At 30.2% G+C, this 23,275-nt stretch overlaps 1 protein-coding gene across 1 annotated transcript in view; it reads left to right on the plus strand.

Annotated features, from left to right (window-relative positions):
• The window catches only part of LOC142319086 (delta(24)-sterol reductase-like), a 55,202-nt gene that overhangs the window by 2,421 nt on the left and 29,506 nt on the right, over positions 1-23,275 (plus strand). The window contains exons 2-7 of the mRNA XM_075355971.1: positions 4,323-4,560; positions 6,887-7,045; positions 9,713-9,818; positions 15,082-15,200; positions 16,692-16,786; positions 19,785-19,950. Of these exons, the coding sequence (XP_075212086.1) occupies positions 4,372-4,560; positions 6,887-7,045; positions 9,713-9,818; positions 15,082-15,200; positions 16,692-16,786; positions 19,785-19,950 (834 nt within the window). The 5' untranslated portion in view covers positions 4,323-4,371. The remainder of the gene's footprint in view (positions 1-4,322; positions 4,561-6,886; positions 7,046-9,712; positions 9,819-15,081; positions 15,201-16,691; positions 16,787-19,784; positions 19,951-23,275) is intronic.

Here is a 23,275-nt window from a genome sequence, read left to right on the forward strand (position 1 = left end):
TGTATGCTCCGTCAATTTTACCAATGTTCATTTCTCTTTCCACTTCTGAACACTTTTCTTTAATCCACTCTTCTTTCGCCAGTTTGCATTTCCTATTTATAGCATTTCTTAATTGCCGATAGTTCCTTTTACTTTCTTCATCATTAGCATTCTTATATTTTCTACGTTCATCCATCAGCTGCAATATATCGTCTGAAACCCAAGGTTTTCTACCAGTTCTCTTTATTCCGCCTAAGTTTGCTTCTGCTGATTTAAGAATTTCCTTTTTAACATTCTCCCATTCTTCTTCTACATTTTCTACCATATCTTTTTTACTCAGACCTCTTGCGATGTCCTCCTCAAAAATCTTCTTTACCTCCTCTTCCTCAAGCTTCTCTAAATTCCACCGATTCATCTGACAACTTTTCTTCAGGTTTTTAAACCCCAATCTACATTTCATTATCACCAAATTATGGTCGCTATCAATGTCTGCTCCAGGGTAAGTTTTGCAGTCAACGAGTTGATTTCTAAATCTTTGCTTAACCATGATATAATCTATCTGATACCTTCCAGTATCGCCTGGCTTTTTCCAAGTGTATATTCTTCTATTATGATTTTTAAATTGGGTGTTGGCAATTACTAAATTATACTTCGTGCAAAACTCTATAAGTCGGTCCCCTCTTTCATTCCTTTTGCCCAGCCCGTATTCACCCACTATATTTCCTTCCTTGCCTTTTCCAATGCTTGCATTCCAATCTCCAACTATTATTAAATTTTCATCTCCCTTTACGAGTTTAATTGCTTCATCAATCTCTTCGTATACACACTCTACCTCATCATCATCATGGGCGCTTGTAGGCATATAAACGTTAACAATCGTTGTCGGTTTAGGTTTTGATTTTATCCTTATTACAATGATTCTATCGCTATGTGTTTTGAAATACTCCACTCTCCTCCCTATCTTCTTGTTCATCACGAAACCTACTCCTGCCTGCCCATTATTTGACGCTGAGTTAATTACTCTAAAATCACCTGACCAAAAGTCGCCTTCCTCTTCCCACCGAACCTCACTAATTCCTACTATATCCACATTCACCCTATCCATTTCCCTTTTTAAATTTTCTAGCCTACCAACCTTTTTTAAGCTTCTAACATTCCACGCTCCGACTCGTAGAATGTTATTTTTTAATTTTCTGGTGACCCCTTCCTTAGTAGTCCCCACCCGGAGATCCGAACGGGGGGCTATTTTACCTCCGGAAAATTTTACCAAGGAAGGCGCCTCCATTGTTGCTATGTGAAAATGCAGAGAGCCACATTTTCTTGGAAAAAAAGCAGCTGTAGTTTTCCATTGCTTTCAGCTGCGCAGTACTCAGAGGACTGAGTGATGTTGATACGGCCGTTTAAGTCATTGTGACTCACGCCCCTAACAACTACTGAAAGAGCTGCTGCCCTCTTTCAGGAATCATTCCTTAGTCTGGCTCTCAACAGATACCTCTCCGATATGGTTGCACCTTCGGTCCAGCTACTCTGTATCCCTGAGCACTCAAGCCCCCTCACCAACGGCAAGGTCTCATGATTCATAGAGGAGGGAATTGGAACTATTGTGTTGATATATATCGTGTGACTCCACTGCACATATGGAATCCTTAGAAATACAAACATTAACAAATTTCTTGTAAAACCTTCTAGGTAACAAACTTATATAAATCTTTTACAGAAGCATCTATTTCATTTGTAATCACAATATATTTTTTTATTACTACTTTTTTTTTGTCTTCAGTCATTTGACTGGTTTGATGCAGCTCTCCAAGATTCCCTATCTAGTGCTAGTCGTTTCATTTCAGTATACCCTCTACATCCTACATCCCTAACAATTTGTTTTACATATTCCAAACGTGGCCTGCCTACACATTTTTTTCCTTCTACCTGTCCTTCCAATATCAAAGCGACTATTCCAGGATGCCTTAGTATGTGGCCTATAAGTCTGTCTCTTCTTTAAACTGTATTTTTCCAAATGCTTCTTTCTTCATCTATTTGTCGCAATACCTCTTCATTTGTCACTTTATCCACCCATCTGATTTTTAACATTCTCCTATAGCACCACATTTCAAAAGTTTCTAATTTTTTCTACTCAGATACTCCGATTGTCCAAGTTTTACTTCCATATAAAGCGACACTCCCAACATACACTTTCAAAAATCTTTTCCTGACATTTAAATTAATTTTTGATGTAAACAAATTATATTTCTTACTGAAGGCTCGTTTAGCTTGTGCTATTCAGCATTTTATATCGCTCCTGCTTCGTCCATCTTTAGTATTGTACTTCCCAAATAACAAAATTCTTCTACCTTCATAATCTTTTCTCCTCCTATTTTCACATTCAGTGGTCCATCTTTGTTATTTCTACTACATTTCATTACTTTTGTTTTGTTCTTGTTTATTTTCATGCGATAGTTCTTGCGTAGGACTTCATCTATGACGTTCATTGTTTCTTCTAAATCCTTTTTACTCTCGGCTAGAATTACTATATCATCAGCAAATCGTAGCATCTTTATCTTTTCACCTTGTACTGTTACTCCTAATCTAAATTGTTCTTTAACATCATTAACTGCTAGTTCCATGTAAAGATTAAAAAATAACAGAGATAGGGAACATCCTTGTCAGACTCCCTTTCTTATTACAGCTTCTTTCTTATGTTCTTCAATTGTTACTGTTGCTGTTTGGTTCCTGTACATGTTAGCAATTGTTCTTCTATCTCTGTATTTGAACCCTAATTTTTTTAAAATGCTGAATGTTTTATTCCAGTCTACATTATCGAATGCCTTTTCTAGGTCTATAAACGCCAAGTATGTTGGTTTGTTTTTCTTTAATCTTCCTTCTACTATTAATCTGAGGCCTAAAATTGCTTCCCTTCTCCCTATACTTTTCCTGAAACCAAATTGGTCTTCTAACACTTCTTCCACTCTCCTCTCAATTCTTCTATATAGAATTCTAGTTAAGATTTTTGATGCATGACTAGTTAAACTAATTGTTCTGTATTCTTCACATTTATCTGCCCCTGCTTTCTTTGGTATCATGACTAGAACACTTTTTTTGAAGTCTGACGGAAATTCCCCTTTTTCATAAATATTACACACCAGTTTGTATAATCTATCAATCGCTTCCTCACCTACACTGCACAGTAATTTATTACTACTAATAGTCATTATTAAAAGTATTTATAACAAGATTTTCATTGAATTGCCTGTTTTTCAAATTAGATTTGTCCTTGATGATTTTTTCACCAAATTGTACCAATTATCTAGAGATAAACATAGACATTGTATGGGATGGATACAGTTGTCTGAACTAACTTGTCTGATTTAAATAAAATTTGATTAGCAGTAGTAAACAAGTTGCTATTCTAAATTTCATAACTCTGTTCCTGTTCATCTCATTCAGTAGTGATAAGTAAAATAGATGCCAACATTTACATTGTTTGAGGTAAAGTCTTAAGCTATAAAGTTACGCATTATATTATTCTGAAATAAAATATTTACTGTTTAAATAGTATTTTTTATTTTGCAATAATAATGTTTTTGTTTCAGATCCTGTTTTATGTCCATTAAAATACTAATGCTGGACTAGAATTAATTAGTCTAATATTGTATAAGACTTCAGATATGATTCAGTCTATTCATTCATACAGTTGCCGCCAAGTAATGATAAGCTCGGAGTAGCAATGATTACTAACCGATTCATCATGTTTATGCTACTAAGAGATAATTTATCATGATGTGATTAGAGAACAGTAGTTTCAGAGAACAATAGTATAGCAGTGATATGCAGGCTGATCATCCAAGCTTGTTTATTACGTGGCAGCTACTGTATATTTTTACACAGATCAGTATAACCAAAATTTTCTTTGTTGCATTCTTAGATTAAGTAGACCTCAAAATGCCAGAATGCAACAGTTGGGATTCCAAAATTTTGATTTATTACAAAACATTATCTCATTTTAAGTATTTTGCATCTTACAACAGCAAAGAAAATAAAAGGTATGATAAACCTATCTTTTGTTAGCTGTTCAAGGTCGTGTAATGATATTAATCTTCTCTTAAAAAATAAATATTAACATTTTTATTGCTTTTCATTATTTGTAAATGTTAATTGTAAATTTTGATTATCTTTTATTGTGCTTTTCTACTGTAAGATATATTCACTTCATATTTCAAGTATGATAAATGATAACGTATAATTATTGATTTCATTTCATATAATTTTTTTTCTTGTACTTACATTATTTAAAATAGTATAATTAAATTAGTAATATTAATATATTTGAATAAGTTATTTTGTTGTAGGTTGTTCTAATAAACACTACATCTATAATAGTCATTTTTGAATCTTAAAATGTTACATGAAGATATAATAGAATATATTCTATTTAATTATCGTTGGATATTTGTTTGCATTTTCCTTTTGCCTTCATCATTTATGTATGATGTATATATATTTTTTAAGAACTGGATTTCATTTAAGTTTTACTTAGATACGGCACCTTTCAATCACGAAGAAAAAGTTAAAAACATTCAAAAACAAGTAAGCTTTAATTTTCATAATAATTATGTTTTAATTTTTAAAAAAATATTTTTGTCTACCAAGATCAATATAAAGATTAGGAAAAATAGTAATGACTTTAAATAATAAAATTTAACCAAATTTATTAAATATAATATTTTTAAAAAATTCACAACTGATATTTTCAGTTGTATTGGTTTGTGCTCATCACTAGTATTTAGTGCTGCTGTTCTAATGGCATCAACTAATTTTATTACTGGTTGAGTTTCTTTTGTAAGCTAAGAAGATACACACATTTAGAGTGTGTTTAAAAACATGTTGGAGTTAAATTGTATCTGTTAACTTATGTAACTGTTTATTTTTATATCAAATGAGTTATAATATAGTCTATTACTGCATTTCTGTAGAGCATCAAAGTTATTGCTGTTGGTGGATTTTTGATTATCATCTATGAGACAGTTGACATATATATATATATATATATATTCCCGTGAAATACTTTTAAGAATTCAATGTTTCTTTTATTTGTTTTGACTTTTGTCAGAGTGAGTTTTTTCAAGATACAAAATTAGGCTATATGTATGGTGCCCATAAGAATACATCAAGTAGACTGTTATTAAAAAATTAAAAATATTAATGTATTCATATTTTTATATCTCATCACAATACTTCAGCGTATGAGAAAGATCCTATTGCTTTTGTTGTCATTTTTAATAAATAACTGAATTATTTAAAAATACCTTCCTACTAATTTAAAATACAATTAAAAAATTTTCTTTGTTGAATTCAATATTACATATTGTCTTTTCAAAAAATACTTACTTAAAATTTAAACAAGTCGTGAATTTTCTGCATCCTGTTCATATGTGCTCAGATAACGTTCATTTTGTAGTTATTTTTTGTATATACTACTGATTGTACCTTAACATTATTTCATGTGTTTATATTTTAAATAATTAATATGGACTTTAATTACAACTATTTTTTATATTATAATTAATTATATATTTTATGATGATACTCTGATCAAAGCTTAACCATGGTTTCCCTTGATTCACCCAAATAAATGCTGGGGCAATTTCATTTTTGTATTCATGGAGTAGCGTATGAACACTTCCTGATGGATCTGTACAGCATATTATTATGGATCAGTGTAATAAAAGATTTATTCATTTATTTAAAGCTGCATTCAATTTGTTTGATGTGACAAAGAGAGAAGATGTTTTTTTAAAACTTTATCTCTGATAAATTTTTTCATTTCTCATTATTTAAGAAATTGATAGTATTTGTACTATTTTCGTTTTTTTTTTTGTAATCAGTCATAGTTAAAAAAATAAGTTTATAAAAGTTTACATTTAAATATCTGACCTCACCTCCAATGGGGGTGTAGTTGAATGGTATATATTTGAGTTGAATACTTCTTCTGGCTATGTTTTCTTGGAATGAGGAAACTAGTTCTTTCAAAAGCCCTGTACCTGTTTGAGAGTGTCCCTTTAATTTCTAGAATATAAAATTCTTTTGCAGTGAATCTTTAAGTTGGTCAATACAAAATCATCTATTGGTAATGTGATGCTCCCATCTCAAGTAAAATTAATCTTAACTCCTGAAGGATTTTAAGGATGCCTGGAGAAGGTCTTGTACTAACCTCTTTTTTTTTCTTTTTCTGTTATCTCTGGAATCTCACTGTAAGGTATTACTTCAGAGGATGAATGAAGATGATATGTATAAATGTAAATGAAGTGGAGTCTTGTACAATCTTAGGTCGACCATTCCTGAGATGTGTGGTTAATTGAAACCCAACCACCAAAGAACACTGGTACATAATCTAGTGTTCAAATCTGTATAAAAGTTGTACTAAACTCTGGGCAGGGTTATGTGCTGATTTCCTCCATAGTTAGTTTGTACTTTGGTACTGCCCACCCCTCTTTTACTTATTCTAGATATTTCTTCTCTGTTTTTGCTCTTGTTTGTAGTTTTGACTTCCTATTGTTGCTGCTGATAACAGATACAATACAGTCAGTTTATCCTTGATTTTATCTGATGGGGTTAGACAGCCAGAAATTAATCTGGAGACTTGACTTCCTTTCCAATTACTGTACTCTTAAATGTAACATCTGAAGTGTCTAAGTGAAGTGTCTAAATCCAAAATACATTTGATATTCAACTAATAGTACTAAGCTTAGTGATGTATGTGACCAGATTTTAAAGAGTTTTCTTTTAATTTTTATATAATAATATAACTATAGGTGTTCAGTGATGAAAGTGCTCAATGAGAACAAAAAAGTTTTTAAAAAATTGGTATTTACAATTATTATTACTGATAAAAATTTTCTTTTTATTTCTGTAGATTAGAAAATGGATAAACTCAGGAAAACAGCAACCAATGTGTACAGCTCGTCCTGGTTGGAAATCTACTACGATAGCAGAACCACAGTATAAACAGGACTTTTATAATATTGAAATTGGTGACATGACTGAAATTTTAAATGTTGATATGCAGAAACAAGTGAGTAGCTTCACTTACTGTGATTCTGTTGTGTGACCTTTTATTATTGTTTGTTAAATAATTGTCAACCTACATTAGATATAAATAATCCCTATAAAATGTGTAGGCATTCTCAAGAATAAAAAACATTTCATTATCAAGCTTTCTAGGGGAAGTGAGAAGTGACAATGGTTGCCCATTTCACTGAATCAGGAATTTTGCTCTACACAATCATGTAAAATTCACTGAAATGTGTTCAGTCTTACCAGTGACACTTGAAGGTGTCTTTTTAACTTTAAAGTTCTTTGTTAAACTGTCGTATGAGTGAAAATCATTACTCTCAGAGAACGTAGCTTTAACTGATACCTCTTATTTTTCAGTTCCATTATTTACTGTAAAGTTATAAAAAAGATAACAGTCTAAAGCAACAAATTACTATGTATAAGGATATCTTGCTATGTGCTTATCTACATTTCACTATTCTTAAAGTCAGTATAATATATATATATATATATATATATATATATACTGCTTTCATAAATGAGATTACTATAATTGTTAATAGTAATTTCTATTATGAGTCAGTTATCGATAAAAATGAAAACAAACAAGATTATTGTAAATCTCTGACTACGAGGGCATCTTTCTTAACAGATGAATTTGAAATCTGTAATAATGTGTATTACACCCTCTCATTAACCCACTTGCTTCCAGTGCATTTTATGCATAGTTTTTAGATTTTATTATGATATAAGACCTTGCTTTAACTGATGATCGTTTGATTTTTTATGCCACCACTGGATGGGAAACAGCCCACAAGCATAGTCAGCGTTATCTAAAATGACCCCCAATAAATAGTATTATTGATAGTTAATCCTAAAATTCTGCAAGAACAGATAGACAATTTTTTGTGAGATGTAGAATCTGAATGTTATCTAATTAAATCAAATGTAATGATTTTCAAAAGAAGGGTAAGAAAACAAGTTAGAGATGAAAAATAATCATTGTGAAGTCAAGAAGTTAATATTGTTAATAAATACATTTACCTTTGTATTACTTTGGTGCCACACTTCTCTTCTGCATTACATCTCCAAAATAAGGCAAAGCTAATGAAAATGGGTTTTTAGATTGTTTGGAAAAATTCAGTTGATCAAAAAAAAAAACAACAGAGTATTATATTACATTTGGCTATGTGGAGGTTATTTGGGGCAGTAGTAATAATTATTCTTTGTTATGGAACACAGATTTGAGGCTCTTAAAAGTATCAGACTTTAAGAGAGTGCTGAGGTTTGCCTTAAAATTAATTTTCAATCTACTGAATTCCATTCCAAACTATGTGTTATATCTGGAAGTTGAAAAGTTGCCTTTGTTTTTCTTTGAATTGTACCTTCATACTTACATTTGGTGAAGCAAGGTTTAGTTCAACAAATTATTATAGAGGAAATTAAGTGAAATAAGAAATGATAGACTGTTTGGGAAAATTTGACAAGAGATCATTGTGTTGATTTTCATCTTAAAAGTAAATATAATAATTAGAAAATAACTATATGTACAAATGCAAAAATGTGCATAAGTTAATGAATTTATAAAGTATAGGGATTAATGTTTATTTAAATTAGTGTAGACAGGCTAATAATGTGAACTGGGAATGGAAAATATTCTACTACATGTTAGTGGCATGATGTTGGAAACTTCCCCTCCACCACACTTTACCATAATCCTGCCTAAGAAAAATAATAGTTACCATTTTGAAACAAAACTTTTATGAAAATACATTACACATGGATCATTCCACTGTAATGAAGTAACCTTAATCTTAAATTTTTATTTTAACACTATATGTATATTATCATTATTAAAAATGACATATTTTGCTCTTGTAAACACAAGAAGAGCTGTTGTGCTGGAAGGGTCTTGTTTATCAACATTAAGTCTCCTCCATATTTCTTCTGTTAATTAAAAACATACCATTGCATCATCTTTTGTTTGTATAGAGTATTAATAATGTTACCTGAATAGTGGTAACAAGGCTAGAAAATAAATTTTGTACCCAACTAGATGATAAAATATTAACTTTATAACAAAGCATTTGTAAAGTTATTTTTTTATATATAACATAAATTATAAAATAAATTGGCACGAGATGTAGGAATTGGTTATTTTTATACATGTTATAAAAATATCCCAAAACAATTTTAATAAAACTGGGAATGCTTTATAATTTTATTTATATTGTAATACATAGGATAAGTTTAATGTATTTAAATTTAAATGTATTATATTTAGTGTGATATTTAAATGCATTTATTTTTTTCTTTGTCCAGAATTATAGCCGACAAAGGTAAACTCCATTACAGACATAGTCTGTAGGGTACCACATATTAGGTAATATTCTTTAAAAATTATAAACAGATTAGGTAAGATGTACTGTTACTAGTTTCGAGTAGAGTTAGAATTTAGTTAAATTTATAAGAAGTATCTTTTTTATTACAGTTTTTAATTGATTTCTCAATAACTTGTAATTGCAATCTAGTAGAATCCATATCTATTCTTTTTCTAGTAATTCTCTCTTTTTTTAAATTATGAAGTTAATACATTTGAAAAGCTAATTCATTCCATTTTATTTGATATAAGTAAATCTAAATAGATTTTAATGCATTTGTATTTGTATTTTTTATTGTCTTGTAGACTGTACTTGTTGAGCCACTTGTTGATATGGGCCAATTAACTAGATTGTTGCTACCACAGGGTTGGGTGATACCAGTTGTCCCTGAACTGGAGGATCTTACAGTAGGTAAGTAAAATTATTTCTATAACTTTAAAAATGTTTTCACTATTAATTGAAGTGGCGATATATACATTACTCAATTACTGTAACTCTCCCATTGAATCACGCAAAATGTTTTGAATTAATACATTCTGTGCTATGGAAATTTTATTAACATCCACCATTATTCTTAGCAATTCCTGTGATTTGTATTATCACCCACTGAGTAATTTTGAGTATATGCATGTTTTTGTTGATTTATCATAATTTTTAAAGTAATTCTTTAATACTGATATTATTTATTTGGAAAAGTAATGATTGAAGTAATTTCCTGTTGCCTTCTTCATGGGAGATGAATATACTTTTGCATATCAATAAGTTAAGACCTTCAAAGTGCAGGTGATATTTAGCAGTACACATAATTATTTTATAAGTATAATTATTTAAATATAAAAATACATCTACAACAATAAAAGATGAAATTTGTGTACTGATAGAAATATTTTGACTATGTTTTTTATAAATTAATAATTATAAATTTTCTATGTATTTATACTTGAAGCTACACAGATATTTATTTCTGTTTGACCAGGCAATAGAAAATTAACAGCAGGTCATTAAATTTAAATTAAAATACTTTTTTCCAAAAAAATATTAAATTATAATTTTGATGAGTTTTTAAGTAAATTCAATAATTGAGGAGATTTTTATTAATTCTACTATTTTTTCTTTTTGTTGAAGCTTTACTGTTCACCAAGTAGACAGATTTTGATAATTCTTATTTTGTTCCTTTGATAATCCCATTGTAAGTATTTTCTAGTTAATTTCAATGGAAGATTTCTATTCTTTTAATGAAATTTTACATTGCTCAGTCAGTATCATAACTGATTTGTTAAGATATAATGTGATACTACAAAATGTAATTTTTACTAATTGTTAAATCAGGTATGATTTTGATATTGAAATTGTTTTTGTGTGAAAAGTCCAAGAAAATTAGTTGAAAAACTAAAGAAATTACATACTGCCATATTCCAGACAGCCTTTACATGAGCAGAGGCTCTTTACATAGTTTCTCTGTATTCTTTTTCTGATTTATTCTTAAGACACTCTTTCCTTTTTGTGTTTTCTTTTTGCAAACTTTTTTTATCATGTGGACTGTGCTCTTCTTTGGTCTTTTCCTATTTTAAATAAAAATAAAACCAAAAAATATTTAATAAAAAAAAAAAAAAATATATATATGTATATCTTAGAAATTTTTAAAATTAGTACTATTAAGTAGTAGTATGTTGTTAATATGGTTTTTTTATGCTGATTTCCAAAATTCATAATTTAAAGAATTCAGAAAGTATTTTTTATTACTTTTTAAAACATATTTTAAAGTTGGTTTTACTTTATTCTTAATTTCAATTTTTTTTTAATAAAAAAAATTCAGTTGCCAAAAAGTACCTTTTTTGAATATGAGTTTGAATATGAATCTGTGGTTTGAATTTTATCTTAATTTCATAATTTTTGTACATGTTACACAAATTTTTTTTTATGCTGTTTTATTGGATAAAATCACTATGATATTACTCAATATTGCATATTTGTTCCTAAAAATTATCTTTTTGTTTTATTTCTGACTGAATTAACTTCAGAAAGCTAATTCAATCATTTTCATGACACATGTCAATTAATGATTACGACTTTTAGTTGATAATATTTTCAGCCTATCTCCATTTTGGAGTGGTTTTTTTTTCATTTCACGCACAAGATATGAAACTGCTCTGTAGGTTGCCTTGCCATGTTGTAATTTAAAAACTTTTTTAAAATTGAATTAAATACCATAAGTCTATGCTAGACATGAAGCAAACCTAATCAGGTATTTGTTTGATTAGTTTTATTAACATTTTCAGTATAAACTTGCAACTGAAAAATTGTAAGCTATTTATTATTAGGAATTGAAACTTTGGGAAAGGGATATATCAGCTTAATAGAATAAATAATGGTAAAATTTCAAATGACACATACAAATTTATTTATGGTGTGAAAGCTATATTTTATTTAAATTTATGTTTTGTGATGTATATTATGTTACACAGTTTTTAAGCATAATTTTTATCTATTGATAAAAAATGCTAACATTTACAGTTTACAGTGGAACCCACTTGTGCAGCAAGATATCAGTTTGCTGACATGGAAGTGGAGTAAATTCTATTTCTTTCTCTCTCCCCCTTCCCACACCCTCTTTTTCTCTCCTTTTGTACTAGAGTAAATCAGAGACACACAAGTGCATGTGTACATGCATGAATTTTTTTAGCAGTTGCTTTATGAGTAGGAGAGAAATTTGTGTTTACCGGCCTATTCTTATTTTCATGAAAATTGTACATGGTGTAATATATAATGTGTTCTTACATTGCAGTTAAGTTTCAATTAAAATTTTATTGTGAGATTTTTACAATTTAATAAATTATAGTTATGTATTACATCATATGTTGTATTAACTTAGATTATGACTGTATTGTGTACTTCTAATCCTGATCATTGAGTAATTAGGGTCATGTAAGTTAATTATTTATTTAATACTGGTCAGTACCAGGATATTTTATTAATCACGTACAGTGGGTGATGGCAGCATACATATATTTACTATTTGCTATCATTAACTTTCGGGAATATTTTTTCTCTGCATACTGACTCCTTTTTATGTTGGTTCTATTAATCTTGTCTCAGTGTGGTATTTTTACTAATTCCGTAAATAGAATGGATGAGGAAAAAAGTAAAATGTAATGCAAACATTTTTGCGTTACAGAGCAAAAATGTTTATTCTCACAAACATTGGTGGTGGTTATTATTATTTGGTTTAACAATGAACAGTGTGGAATTCATAATTATCCAGGGTCCTTATCTTTTGAATTAAGTTTTCTTAACATGCTTTAATCTTCTGACTGGAAATACCTGTTTTTGAATATTAATATTTACTAAAATGTAGACTTTTTAAATGTTTGAAAAACCTTTGATCACAAACAAGTACATTTGAACTGTACTTTTTCTTGATTTTTCTGATTAGTTGTTGTTAATTATCAGTATTAACAGCATCATTAAATGGTACTCTGAAAAGTTAAAGGTCATTTGTAACTTCAATAATTGTACAGAAATCAAACTGTGATTAAATAAATGATTTTATGGATATTTTTATTTTAATTTTAATAAATTGAAATACTAGATTTTAGTCAAAAATGTTTAAAATGAAAAAAAAATTACATATATTTAAATAAAATTAACAATAACTTAAAAAAAAGTTTCATAATTTTTGACTTAGCCAGCATCAGATTAAGAAGGGTTAATCTGATCCCTGATGAAAGTACATCTGATCTGATGAAAGTATCAATTTTGATACTTTCTCTATTTAGTTTCCTGCATGATCTACACATTTTTGCAGAGGATTTGGAAGCTTGAATATTCCTTATTCATAAAATTTGAGGACAATTTGTTAACCAGTTGTGCATGTGCACCTTGATGTCTTCATTGTTTTTGAATTGTTCCTCTCCAAGCAATTCTTTCAAGGGTGCAAACAAAAAATAGTCATAGGGGGACAAATCTGGACTTTAGGGAGGGTTTTTGAGGGTTTCCCAGTGCATTTTTCCAATTTATCCCTTGTCAAAATTACTGTGTGCGGCTTGGCTTTGTCATGGAGAGGGATGACATCTCTCATGGGCATATCCCGTCCTTTGTTTCAAAAGGTGGCTTTTGTTGACTGTAGCAGCTGGCAATTGCAAGCCATATTTACTGTTTGTTATGTGCGGAGAGAGTCAATAAGTAAAACTACCCTTAAGTCAAAAAAAATCATCGCAAGAACTTTTCTGGTTAACAGATGGGTTTTGGCCTTTGCTGGGCAGCCCTGACCCTTCCTTTGCCATTCCTTATACACCATATAATTAATTAAATTTTAATAGAGTGGATAATGGTTTGATGTTTTTGTAACTGAAAACTCGCAAAGAATTTTAAATAAATTTATTTGTAAACATTTTTTGAACATAATCTTTTTTTAAATTTATTTCAATAATTGTTTAGCATAGTTGTTAAATTGTATTGAATTTTAAGATAAATATAGTAAATTTCTCTTAAGTAACACTTCATTCAGGCAGTCCTATGCCAGTTCTCAATGAGACTACTACAAGTCACTAAGGACTCATCAAGTCTTATTTTAATCATTACACTTATTAATGCAATAAAGTTACATAAAGATTTACATTATTAATTTTATACATATAAATGATATATACTGTTACAATAAAATAATTGTCGCAAGAACTCAAAGACTTAATTTATTAAAAGAATCAGCACCACTTTTTGACAGTCCTCCTCAGTTTGTTATTCTGTTCTCAGATTTTACTTCTAATTCTTTTATTGCTTCTGTGAAAAAAACCAAGTTCTAAGTTTGTTCAGGCTATATCAACCCAGCGATTAGTTGGTAACCATAATGAAAGGAAGTGTTCTCCCCTTTCAGGAATTATTTCTTTGTTAAGCTTCTCCACACATATCTACTCATTATTATACTAGTACTTATGATATGGCTGTTTGCTTTTCAAAGCAAAAAGGGTAGGCTGGTTTATTTACAGATAGCTGACACTAGCCTGGCGTAGGATCTTTATCGATTTTTTGGAAATTTTTAGTTTCCCCTGAAACAGATCCCATCATATCTCAAATCCTGTTGCTACCTACCTGTAACAATTTTAGTTTGCTCTTTCTTTATTACAGTTAACTAACACACTGATAGTCTTTTTTAGCCTATTCAACACCTGGTGATATATCCTGTTGCGTATAGGGAGGTTCCCAAACTACATAGCAGGGATTTCTTATTGCAATATTCTTTTATAATTTCTTTATTGTTAGTCATAGTAAATTTTATGCATGAAGTTCCTCAAAGAAAATTCTGCACCTAAACTATCCCTAAATCTGAATTGAAAATTGAAGAAAAAGGTTACATGTTTAAAAAAGATGTTAGACAATGTGTATTGAATTTCTTCAAACTAAATTTGTAAATGTATACAGCAATAAAGTGGGCCTTTTCATAGATTTTGGCAAAAGTTGGATTACCATTATTAAACAGAGGAATATATTATAACATTTAACTTAAATTAAGAAAGCGACTTAACAAAAAACAATTATTAAAAAAAATGCTTTTTTCATTGTTAAAACATGAGCTGGAGTTGAAGGAATGAATGCTGCTGAAATGTTATATTTGTTTTACGTTTATGGCATAAGATATTGTAGTTATCATCAACTTACCACTGAATTTTTTTTTTAGGTGGACTTGTTAATGGACAAGGTGTGGAAACCACGTCTCATATATATGGTCTTTTTCAACATATATGTACTTCTTTTGAACTGGTTATAGCTGATGGAAGTGTTATTAAGTGTTCTAAGGTAATTTAGTTGGATGGCAATTGACAGTTTGACAAATACTAGTTGCACTATGTTGAAGTTTTGTTTACTCTAACTGCCATTGAAAAATAAGGCTAACAAAAAGTTGATCTTTGAGTAGATGCTACAGTTAAGCAGAATTTTTCCAAAACCAAGGAAACTAAGTAGAAAACAGGGATTTAATTTAAAGCAAAAAATAATCCAGTGTTAATTATCTTTGTTGTTTTGGTGTTATTTTGTTAACAATCAATAGAAACAGAAATTTTGCAACATAATGGAAGACTGTTGAGAATTGACAATTGTTCATTTTATTATTATTGTCTGTATTTTGTAAAGTAATTTCAATTAATTACATTTTAAAGTATTATTAAAATTTCTTGAAAAAAGAGATATAAAATAGATTTAAAAACATAACATATTGACAAATCTTCATGGTTGTATAAAAAATCTTTCCTTCTGACATGGCCATTTGTTTTTTAGAAAATATTTTAAATGGCATAAATAAGGAAAAAAAGATCCTTTTTTAATTTTTCTATCCTTGTGAAGTGTTTGAAGCATTTTATTTAATTCTGCACTTATTTCTAATTAAAGAAACTGCCTACAGCTGGTTAATTTCAATTCATTCATTGTTGCAACTTTCATCTGTATCTGAATATAATTAGTGAAAACAATTGGAAAATTGTATGTTTGCAGTTAAAAAAAATTGTTCACAGAATAGGCTGTAATTACCTAACTTTAAATGTAGGATAAAATTGTTGCTCTTTGCTTCTCAGGAGACAAAAATTTGTGGACTAATTTTGTGGATAGATCTCATTAATGGTAATAGCAACATTTCTGTTGCTGATAGCGTGAAATTTTATTTGTACTCTAAAGTTTTTAGAAAATTTTAAGTAGCATGAAATTTTAGGAAATTAAGAACAGCCATTTTTACTGTTACGTGGTAAATTTATATGGAATGATCAGATTAATTTATCTAGAACAAAATGAAACCATACTGTTTAGGTTTAATTGGTCTTAATAAGATACAAATTCATTTCATCATTATTAAATATTGTATGATAATATGTAATTCATGATAATTTCTTTTAAATAAAAAAAAAAAAAATCACTTGCTCATAAATCTAAACTGTATTAAATATTATTCACAACAAAATATAATGTGAAGAAGGTTCCTTATATTCAATTTTCTGACTTGTGGAATGACTTGATTTATAATAACAAATCCAGAGTACAGTTACGAGTTTTAGATTCCTCTTGCAGTTTACTGATTCTTTGCTTTCTCTCATAGAATCTGGCAATATCATCCCCATAGATATAAATTATAGTTTTATATCTAAAACTATCATTGTGATAAAGAAAAAATATATTAAAAAAACTATTTATTATTACTGTTTATCTGAATATTTTTTACACTGAACTGTCATCTGTCTTTATTTTATTATTTTGATTTAATGATAAGTAAAAGTAATGACTGGTTATTAAATTATCTAACAGGATGAAAATCCAGATTTGTTTTATTCTGTGCCATGGTCATATGGAACCCTTGGATTTTTAACTGCAGTTGAAATTCAAATTATACCTACAAAAAAGTAAGAAATTGACATTCATACATTATAAAAATATTGTAGAATTAAATTTATATTGATTTTTTTATTTATTTTTATTTTCATTTGGCAAAAAAAAATAATTGTAGTAGCAACATTACTGGCTTAGCGAGACTGTATACTATCTGATGAATGTGAAAAGATTACAGAGTCTACAGTATTTATCAAAATTTTGAGGGAAGTTTCAGTATTTTTTCATGACATTTAATTTATATGAAAGTTTATTTAATTGTGAATTATTTTTTATTGGCAGTTATGGGTTTAATTTTTCAGAAACTTTTGTAAGACATTTTATTTCTATTCTTTCCAAAGTACTTGGGTAAAACTAGCCAAGTAGACAGACCAACAGACTAAACAGTGACTAAACAGACAGCCTTGTAGACATGCAACTAGAGTAACATTTTTAAACAGGAAATCTTTTTTTATATTTATCAAAGGTTTTGTGTTGAAAAACATTTTGTGTTAATAATCAAACTTATGCAAGTACAATGAATATGTATGCATATAAAATAAAAGTATATTAAAAATTATTTTTCCACTTACAGATTTATTTTCATTCATAATTACAGTCAACCCCTGATTGTCTGCAATAATTACCGGGAAGAGGATCGCAGATAATCCAAAATTGTAATAAAGTTGCATTTGATTTAAAAATAATATTTAAGGAAGTAGTATGTGTTAAAATGACCTAATATTGTACTGCAGTTCAGTAATTACATGCACTATATTAAGGTGTAACGGTAAATAATAGAATAAAATACAGTACAATACACTACACTATTATATACCTAGTAAAAGTAATATTGAGAAGTTTATTCAAAATACGTATTAACATATACTCTCAATATTATTGTACATCAATAGTTTGTATGTACAGTAGTGTATATATTGTGTAATGCATTAAAAAACACTTACTAAAACTACAGTAGCTAACAAGAAAAAAGTACAGATATTAAAAAAAAATAATAGATTATGCATTTTTCTTTTTCAGATTTAAAAAAAAGTAAAACATGATTGATCTTGTAGTGACTGAACACTTTCTTTAATTGAACTTGGTAGTTTGTGTTGGATATTAATATTAATATCGCACAATGAACTATCGTCTTATCGTATCCATAATGAACTGTACTACAGCATTAGCATGTTAAAAACGTGTGTTCATACTTGCATACATTCATGTAGCAAATGAATGAAGAAGTAAATCTATCACAGAATGATGAAAAAAATTTAAATCTAGCTTTTTTATGTTTTTAAAACCTAATTTTTTTTGAGAGGTGAAGCTACAACGTGGTTAAACCACTCACAGATAATCAGGAGTTAACTGTATGTTGTTCGCATTCATTTGTGTTCTAATATATATTGTGATTTGTGAAAAATTGATGAAAGAGAATTTTGTGTGGTGGTAATCAACTGTTATTGTTAAAAGGCAAAATAATTCAGAAAACTAAAATGAAAGTGGATAAATATTATGATTCTTTATTATGAAATTTATTGTTTGTGGTGGTATTTTGCTGCTAGGGAATCATACCTCAAATCATTGGGTTTCAAATCAGAGCCTAGAGAGTTTATGAAGTTTAGAATGTGGAAAGAATATTTACTATTAATTTTAATGTAGATAGGTATTTTATATTTTACCATTTATTTAAATGGATGATATTTAAGATGCAGAATGGAAACCAATTACAGTGTACTGCAGACATTTTTTAATAGCAGAGAGAGAGAGAGAGAGTGAGAGAGAAGAATGTAACAACTGTTGGTGATTGGAATGCATTTGATAGGAAGTCACAAAATTTGTCCTGCAGATGTTGCTGTGAAGTGTAGTATGTAGTTGATATTCGTTGATCAAAATATAAATGAATAAATAGTAAAGGAAAGAAAGTTATAGATTTATGTGATACATGTAATCTAAAATTACAGAATAGTAGAATCTCAAAAGTCATCTCATCAATTATTGGTATGCATTGTTATCAATAATATTGATATATGACTGGTATGTATAGCTTACATTGAACATGTTTGATGAAGTGGATCTATTTCTGTGATCACCTGTCCCCAAACCGTGAAGTGTAAGGCCTCCAGCATCAATAGGTGTGATGTGGTTTCACTCCTACCAAAGCTGATTTGTAGTGTAATGATGAAATAAATGTTAGTTGTAAGCTATTACAACTAGCTATTATAGTTGGAATGCAACAATGTAGAGCATCTTTCAGGTAATTTTAATGAAGTTGTAAACATTTTAGATGAACTGAGCAGTTAATAATAAGCTGTATTAACCATAAATATTTGTTGCATGTGCGTGTGAGAATGTCAATCAGGGTTACAGCAATACATTTTCAGTTACATGAGATAATCAGGGAATGGGGACAAACATTTTTGAATGTAATGTATATTTTATTATTTGTGAATGTGATTGTTTAAAATGTTTCATGGACTTATGAATATCTTGGTATGTGGTATGGTAAATTTCAATGAGAAATAGATATGAGTTATAAATCAGTAAAAAAAAGTGTGTGCTTCATGGTAGATATGCTATGATGTCTGTATTAATTAAATGGAGAGATTGATCAAGCCATATTGTTCAAGCATTGTTAATATAATGTGAAAACGAAAGAAGCCAGATGTTGACTAGTGAGTAAACTACATTCTATATCACCTAATGTTTTTGTAACTGGTGGTATTTATTAGACATTAGAGATCTGGGAAATAAAAACATACATAGTAAGAACAAATGCTAACTGTTAAAGCCACATTTAATAAATTGATCCTCATAATTTACTGAATTTAAATAATACTATTGCAGGATTCATTTTGTTAGGTTAATACTTTTATACTATTGGTATTTTATACAATAATAATAAAGTTAAGAAAAGAAAACCTAGTTGTGTATGTTGACATTTTCACATAATTAATTTTACAGGATAACATTGTACTTAGTAAAAAATATAATATCAGTTAGTAATCTAATAAAATTTCCTTGTTCTAGGTATGTGGAACTTACATATGAACCTGTGTATTCATTAGAAAGCATTGTCAAAGTGTTTGAAAGAGAGATTAAATGTGCAGAAGGAAACTTATTTGTGGAAGGTATCGTCTATTCCAAAGATAAAGGAGTTGTTATGACTGGTAAATTTGTCAACAATCCTAAAAATGTAATTATTTTATTTTTATTAGTTTCTTATAACAGTCTCTTTTGCTTAAATAATTATAACAATTTTTAAGTTATCTGTTATGAGTACACTTATAATGCTCATATATTGGAAAAGGAATCTGAAAAGTCAAATAATCAGTAGGTGGTTTGTGAGATGCAGTTGGATAATATTATATGCTACATACTCTCATTCATACACATTCATCATTACTATTCTTCATTTTTTTTAAATTTATTAATGAATAAATGCTCTAAATTATTTAATTTAAAAAAATATGACTAACCTAAAAAAAAGTTTTTAATTCTTTATCAAAACTATAATTTTTTTTTACCATTAGTCTTTGACTGGTTTGATGCTGCTTTCCATTCCTTTCTTTCTGTGGAATTATTTTGTTCTCAGAACATTTACATCCTGAATCTTTTTCTTTATGTATCACACCAAGCTATAGCGGAGTCTTAACATCTGCCTTTCATCCAGAAAGATCTGGGTTCGAACCCCATCCAAGCCCTTTTTTCACCCACTATTAAAGTTTGTTTCTCTTAGAAGAAAAAAATAAATGTAAGTATATTAGTAGCTTTATATTTTTGCTGATTAGTTGAAGCCCCTAATAATATTGCATCAGAGGTAGTACAAGATCAGGGTTGAAGGGAGGTTGAGGGACTATTGACTACCCAATTTTTGCTAATTTTGGCTAGAAACAAATGAGTCCTAGCATTATCAAGATGCAGTTTAATTGCAGGAAACTTTTTCAAATCTTTTTTTTCTAAAGGCTTCTCAGAATTTTTTTAATAACACAGTATAACATTCAAGTTTTTATTGTTGTGCCATTTCAAGAAAGTCTAACAAACTGACTCTTGTTTGATCCCAGAAAACAAGAACTAGCACCTTTACTGTGGACTTCTGATGTCTAAAATTTTTAGATATAGATCATGGGGATTGTCATTTCATGGGCTGTCTGATAGTCTCCAGGTGGTATTGATATACCCAATTTTATCTTCAGTGGGAATATTTTTTAAAATGTTCTTTTCATTGACTTCAATCAAGGACATCAGTTCTGCATGTACTTTTTTATTCAATTGATGTTCTGGAAGTTATCAGATTAAGAGATAGCTTTCTTGATTCAGGGCCCTTAGGCAGCGATCTCCCTTGTTCATATAAGGATGTACATACGGTTTGATAAACCCATGGATCACCATCTGATCCCATAGGGAAGACACCTGCCTTTTGATGATCCCGGTCTCCACATCACCTCCTCTGTTTCTAGCCCTGATGGCTCTACCGAAGGTCATCTTCTAAATCCTCATTACTGATAACACATCTCAGTCATCAGAATGGCCTCTTTCAGGATGATACAGATGCCTACAAAAGACATTTCCATCGATGTTAAAACCCATCAACTAACAAAAGATATTTTTCAAACTTGCCTAACTGAATAAAAAAAAAACAAACTGATAACCAATAAAATTTACAAATTGAGCTATAACAAAGTATTAATCTCATACCCTCAAAAGTTGTTTGCAACCAGTTTTGACTTACTATACCAAAGCAACCAAAATTGCCAGTCAAACCACGAACATACCAAACAACAACCGGGCACAATTGATGACTATGCCTACTCTGGTGGAAAAACACCTAAACGGTTTCCTAGCCACCCAGACTATTATTCTGTACTAAACATCTTCAGTCTTTTTGAGCATCAAAAATTACAAAAATTTTCAACAATCTCTAACTCACTAATCTCTAACTTTCCAGTTTGCTTGCAAATCCAGACTTGAACCAATATCCTCAAGTTCCCTGACCACCTCTGCATGCCTAAACTCATATTTTGAGCAGACATACAGCACATAATATGCATCATCCAATACTAAGCATTGAGGACATGGACCTGAGTCAGTCAAACCAAATCAAGCCAGCTTGTCTCAAAATACATCATGCCGTGAAAGGGACTGAGTCATATGCTGGTTCAAGGAGATCCATAAGGTGACTCCCGATGCCCCTTCATCTGGAAAGAGATCGTACATATATCGCCCATCTACCATCTCATCCCACATGTCGTGCCAAATACCAGAACCTTCCTCTTCTATTTCCTGAAAACACTGCACAGTCAGTTCACCCGACTTCTTCGCAGCTTTACACGGCAAAGAAACTGATGTTGTGATGCAAGGGCATCAATTGATTTTATACCCACAATAACTAGAACTGCCTCACATGAAATAGTCCTATAGCTCTCCTCCCTCCGATAGAGTAAGTAACAGGAAATGCTGAGCCTTCAACATAGTATCGCGGTAGTTTTTATACCTCATTCTATTTGCCAAACAAATGCTGCATAAAGTGTAATCACCTCGCATTCACCTTTATACAAAATTATCATTGATTTAAAATTTAGATCCCAATCGAGGTGGACCACCTTATGATTGCCAAAGAAAGCCTTCTTAGTGGCACTCTGAGAGTGATCCTTGAAGCTGAAATTCTCATCAAAGAGTACACCCAAATACCATTGCAATAAGATATAATGGATAGATGACCTGTCATCAAAAAATGGGCACACTACATAGCAACCAAACAGTTCTTCAGCACCATCACGGTGTTATTTTTAGGGCTAAATATCATTTTGTGTTGATTGCTTGTAGAGTGCTAGAGGATCTTTAGCAGTCTATAAGCTTGAGTTGCCCAGAATTCAACCTCATTTCATGAGTCTCCTTTGACCTGCAGAAGCCTATCATCGACGTAAGCAATGACACAACATCCACTGGGGAACCTCAACCACATGAGAGAGTCCGTAACCCAAAGCAGAGGGCCTGGCACATTGCCTTAGGGATACTCTTGGACAGAATCTTACTCACCTCAGTGCCGCCATCATGAAACAGTGTAACAAGAAGTTTCACAGTGATTTCATCATACCCAGGAGCCTTATGCCTTGCAAAACTGCTAACAACCTGCCCCATCTCAGCCTCAGTAATCTGCAAAGCTGTCATACTGGAATGCAAAGAAGCGACCTCATGCCTAACACACAGATGATACTGGCACTTGCCCTTCACATCATCATCTGGGAGTAAATCATTGAACAGAGGGCATATTATTTCTGTCCTGTCAGTATGCCAAGCCAGGTTGAAAGAGCAGGCAGAAGAATGTCTTTCCTTTGTCTATGTCCCAAAATCCTATAAATGACACCCAAGGGATTCTTATTACCCTGACTCTGCATGAAAGATTGCCAAGAATCCTATTTTGATATTCAAATCTTATGAAAATATCGGGTACTCAAATCCCTATACTCAAAAGTGAGTTCTGCTTGTCGCTCAGGGTCACCCATACGTTGGAAAGGTCG

This window comes from Lycorma delicatula, chromosome 2 (genome assembly GCF_047948215.1).
Source record: "Lycorma delicatula isolate Av1 chromosome 2, ASM4794821v1, whole genome shotgun sequence".
NCBI classification, from domain to species: domain Eukaryota; kingdom Metazoa; phylum Arthropoda; class Insecta; order Hemiptera; family Fulgoridae; genus Lycorma; species Lycorma delicatula.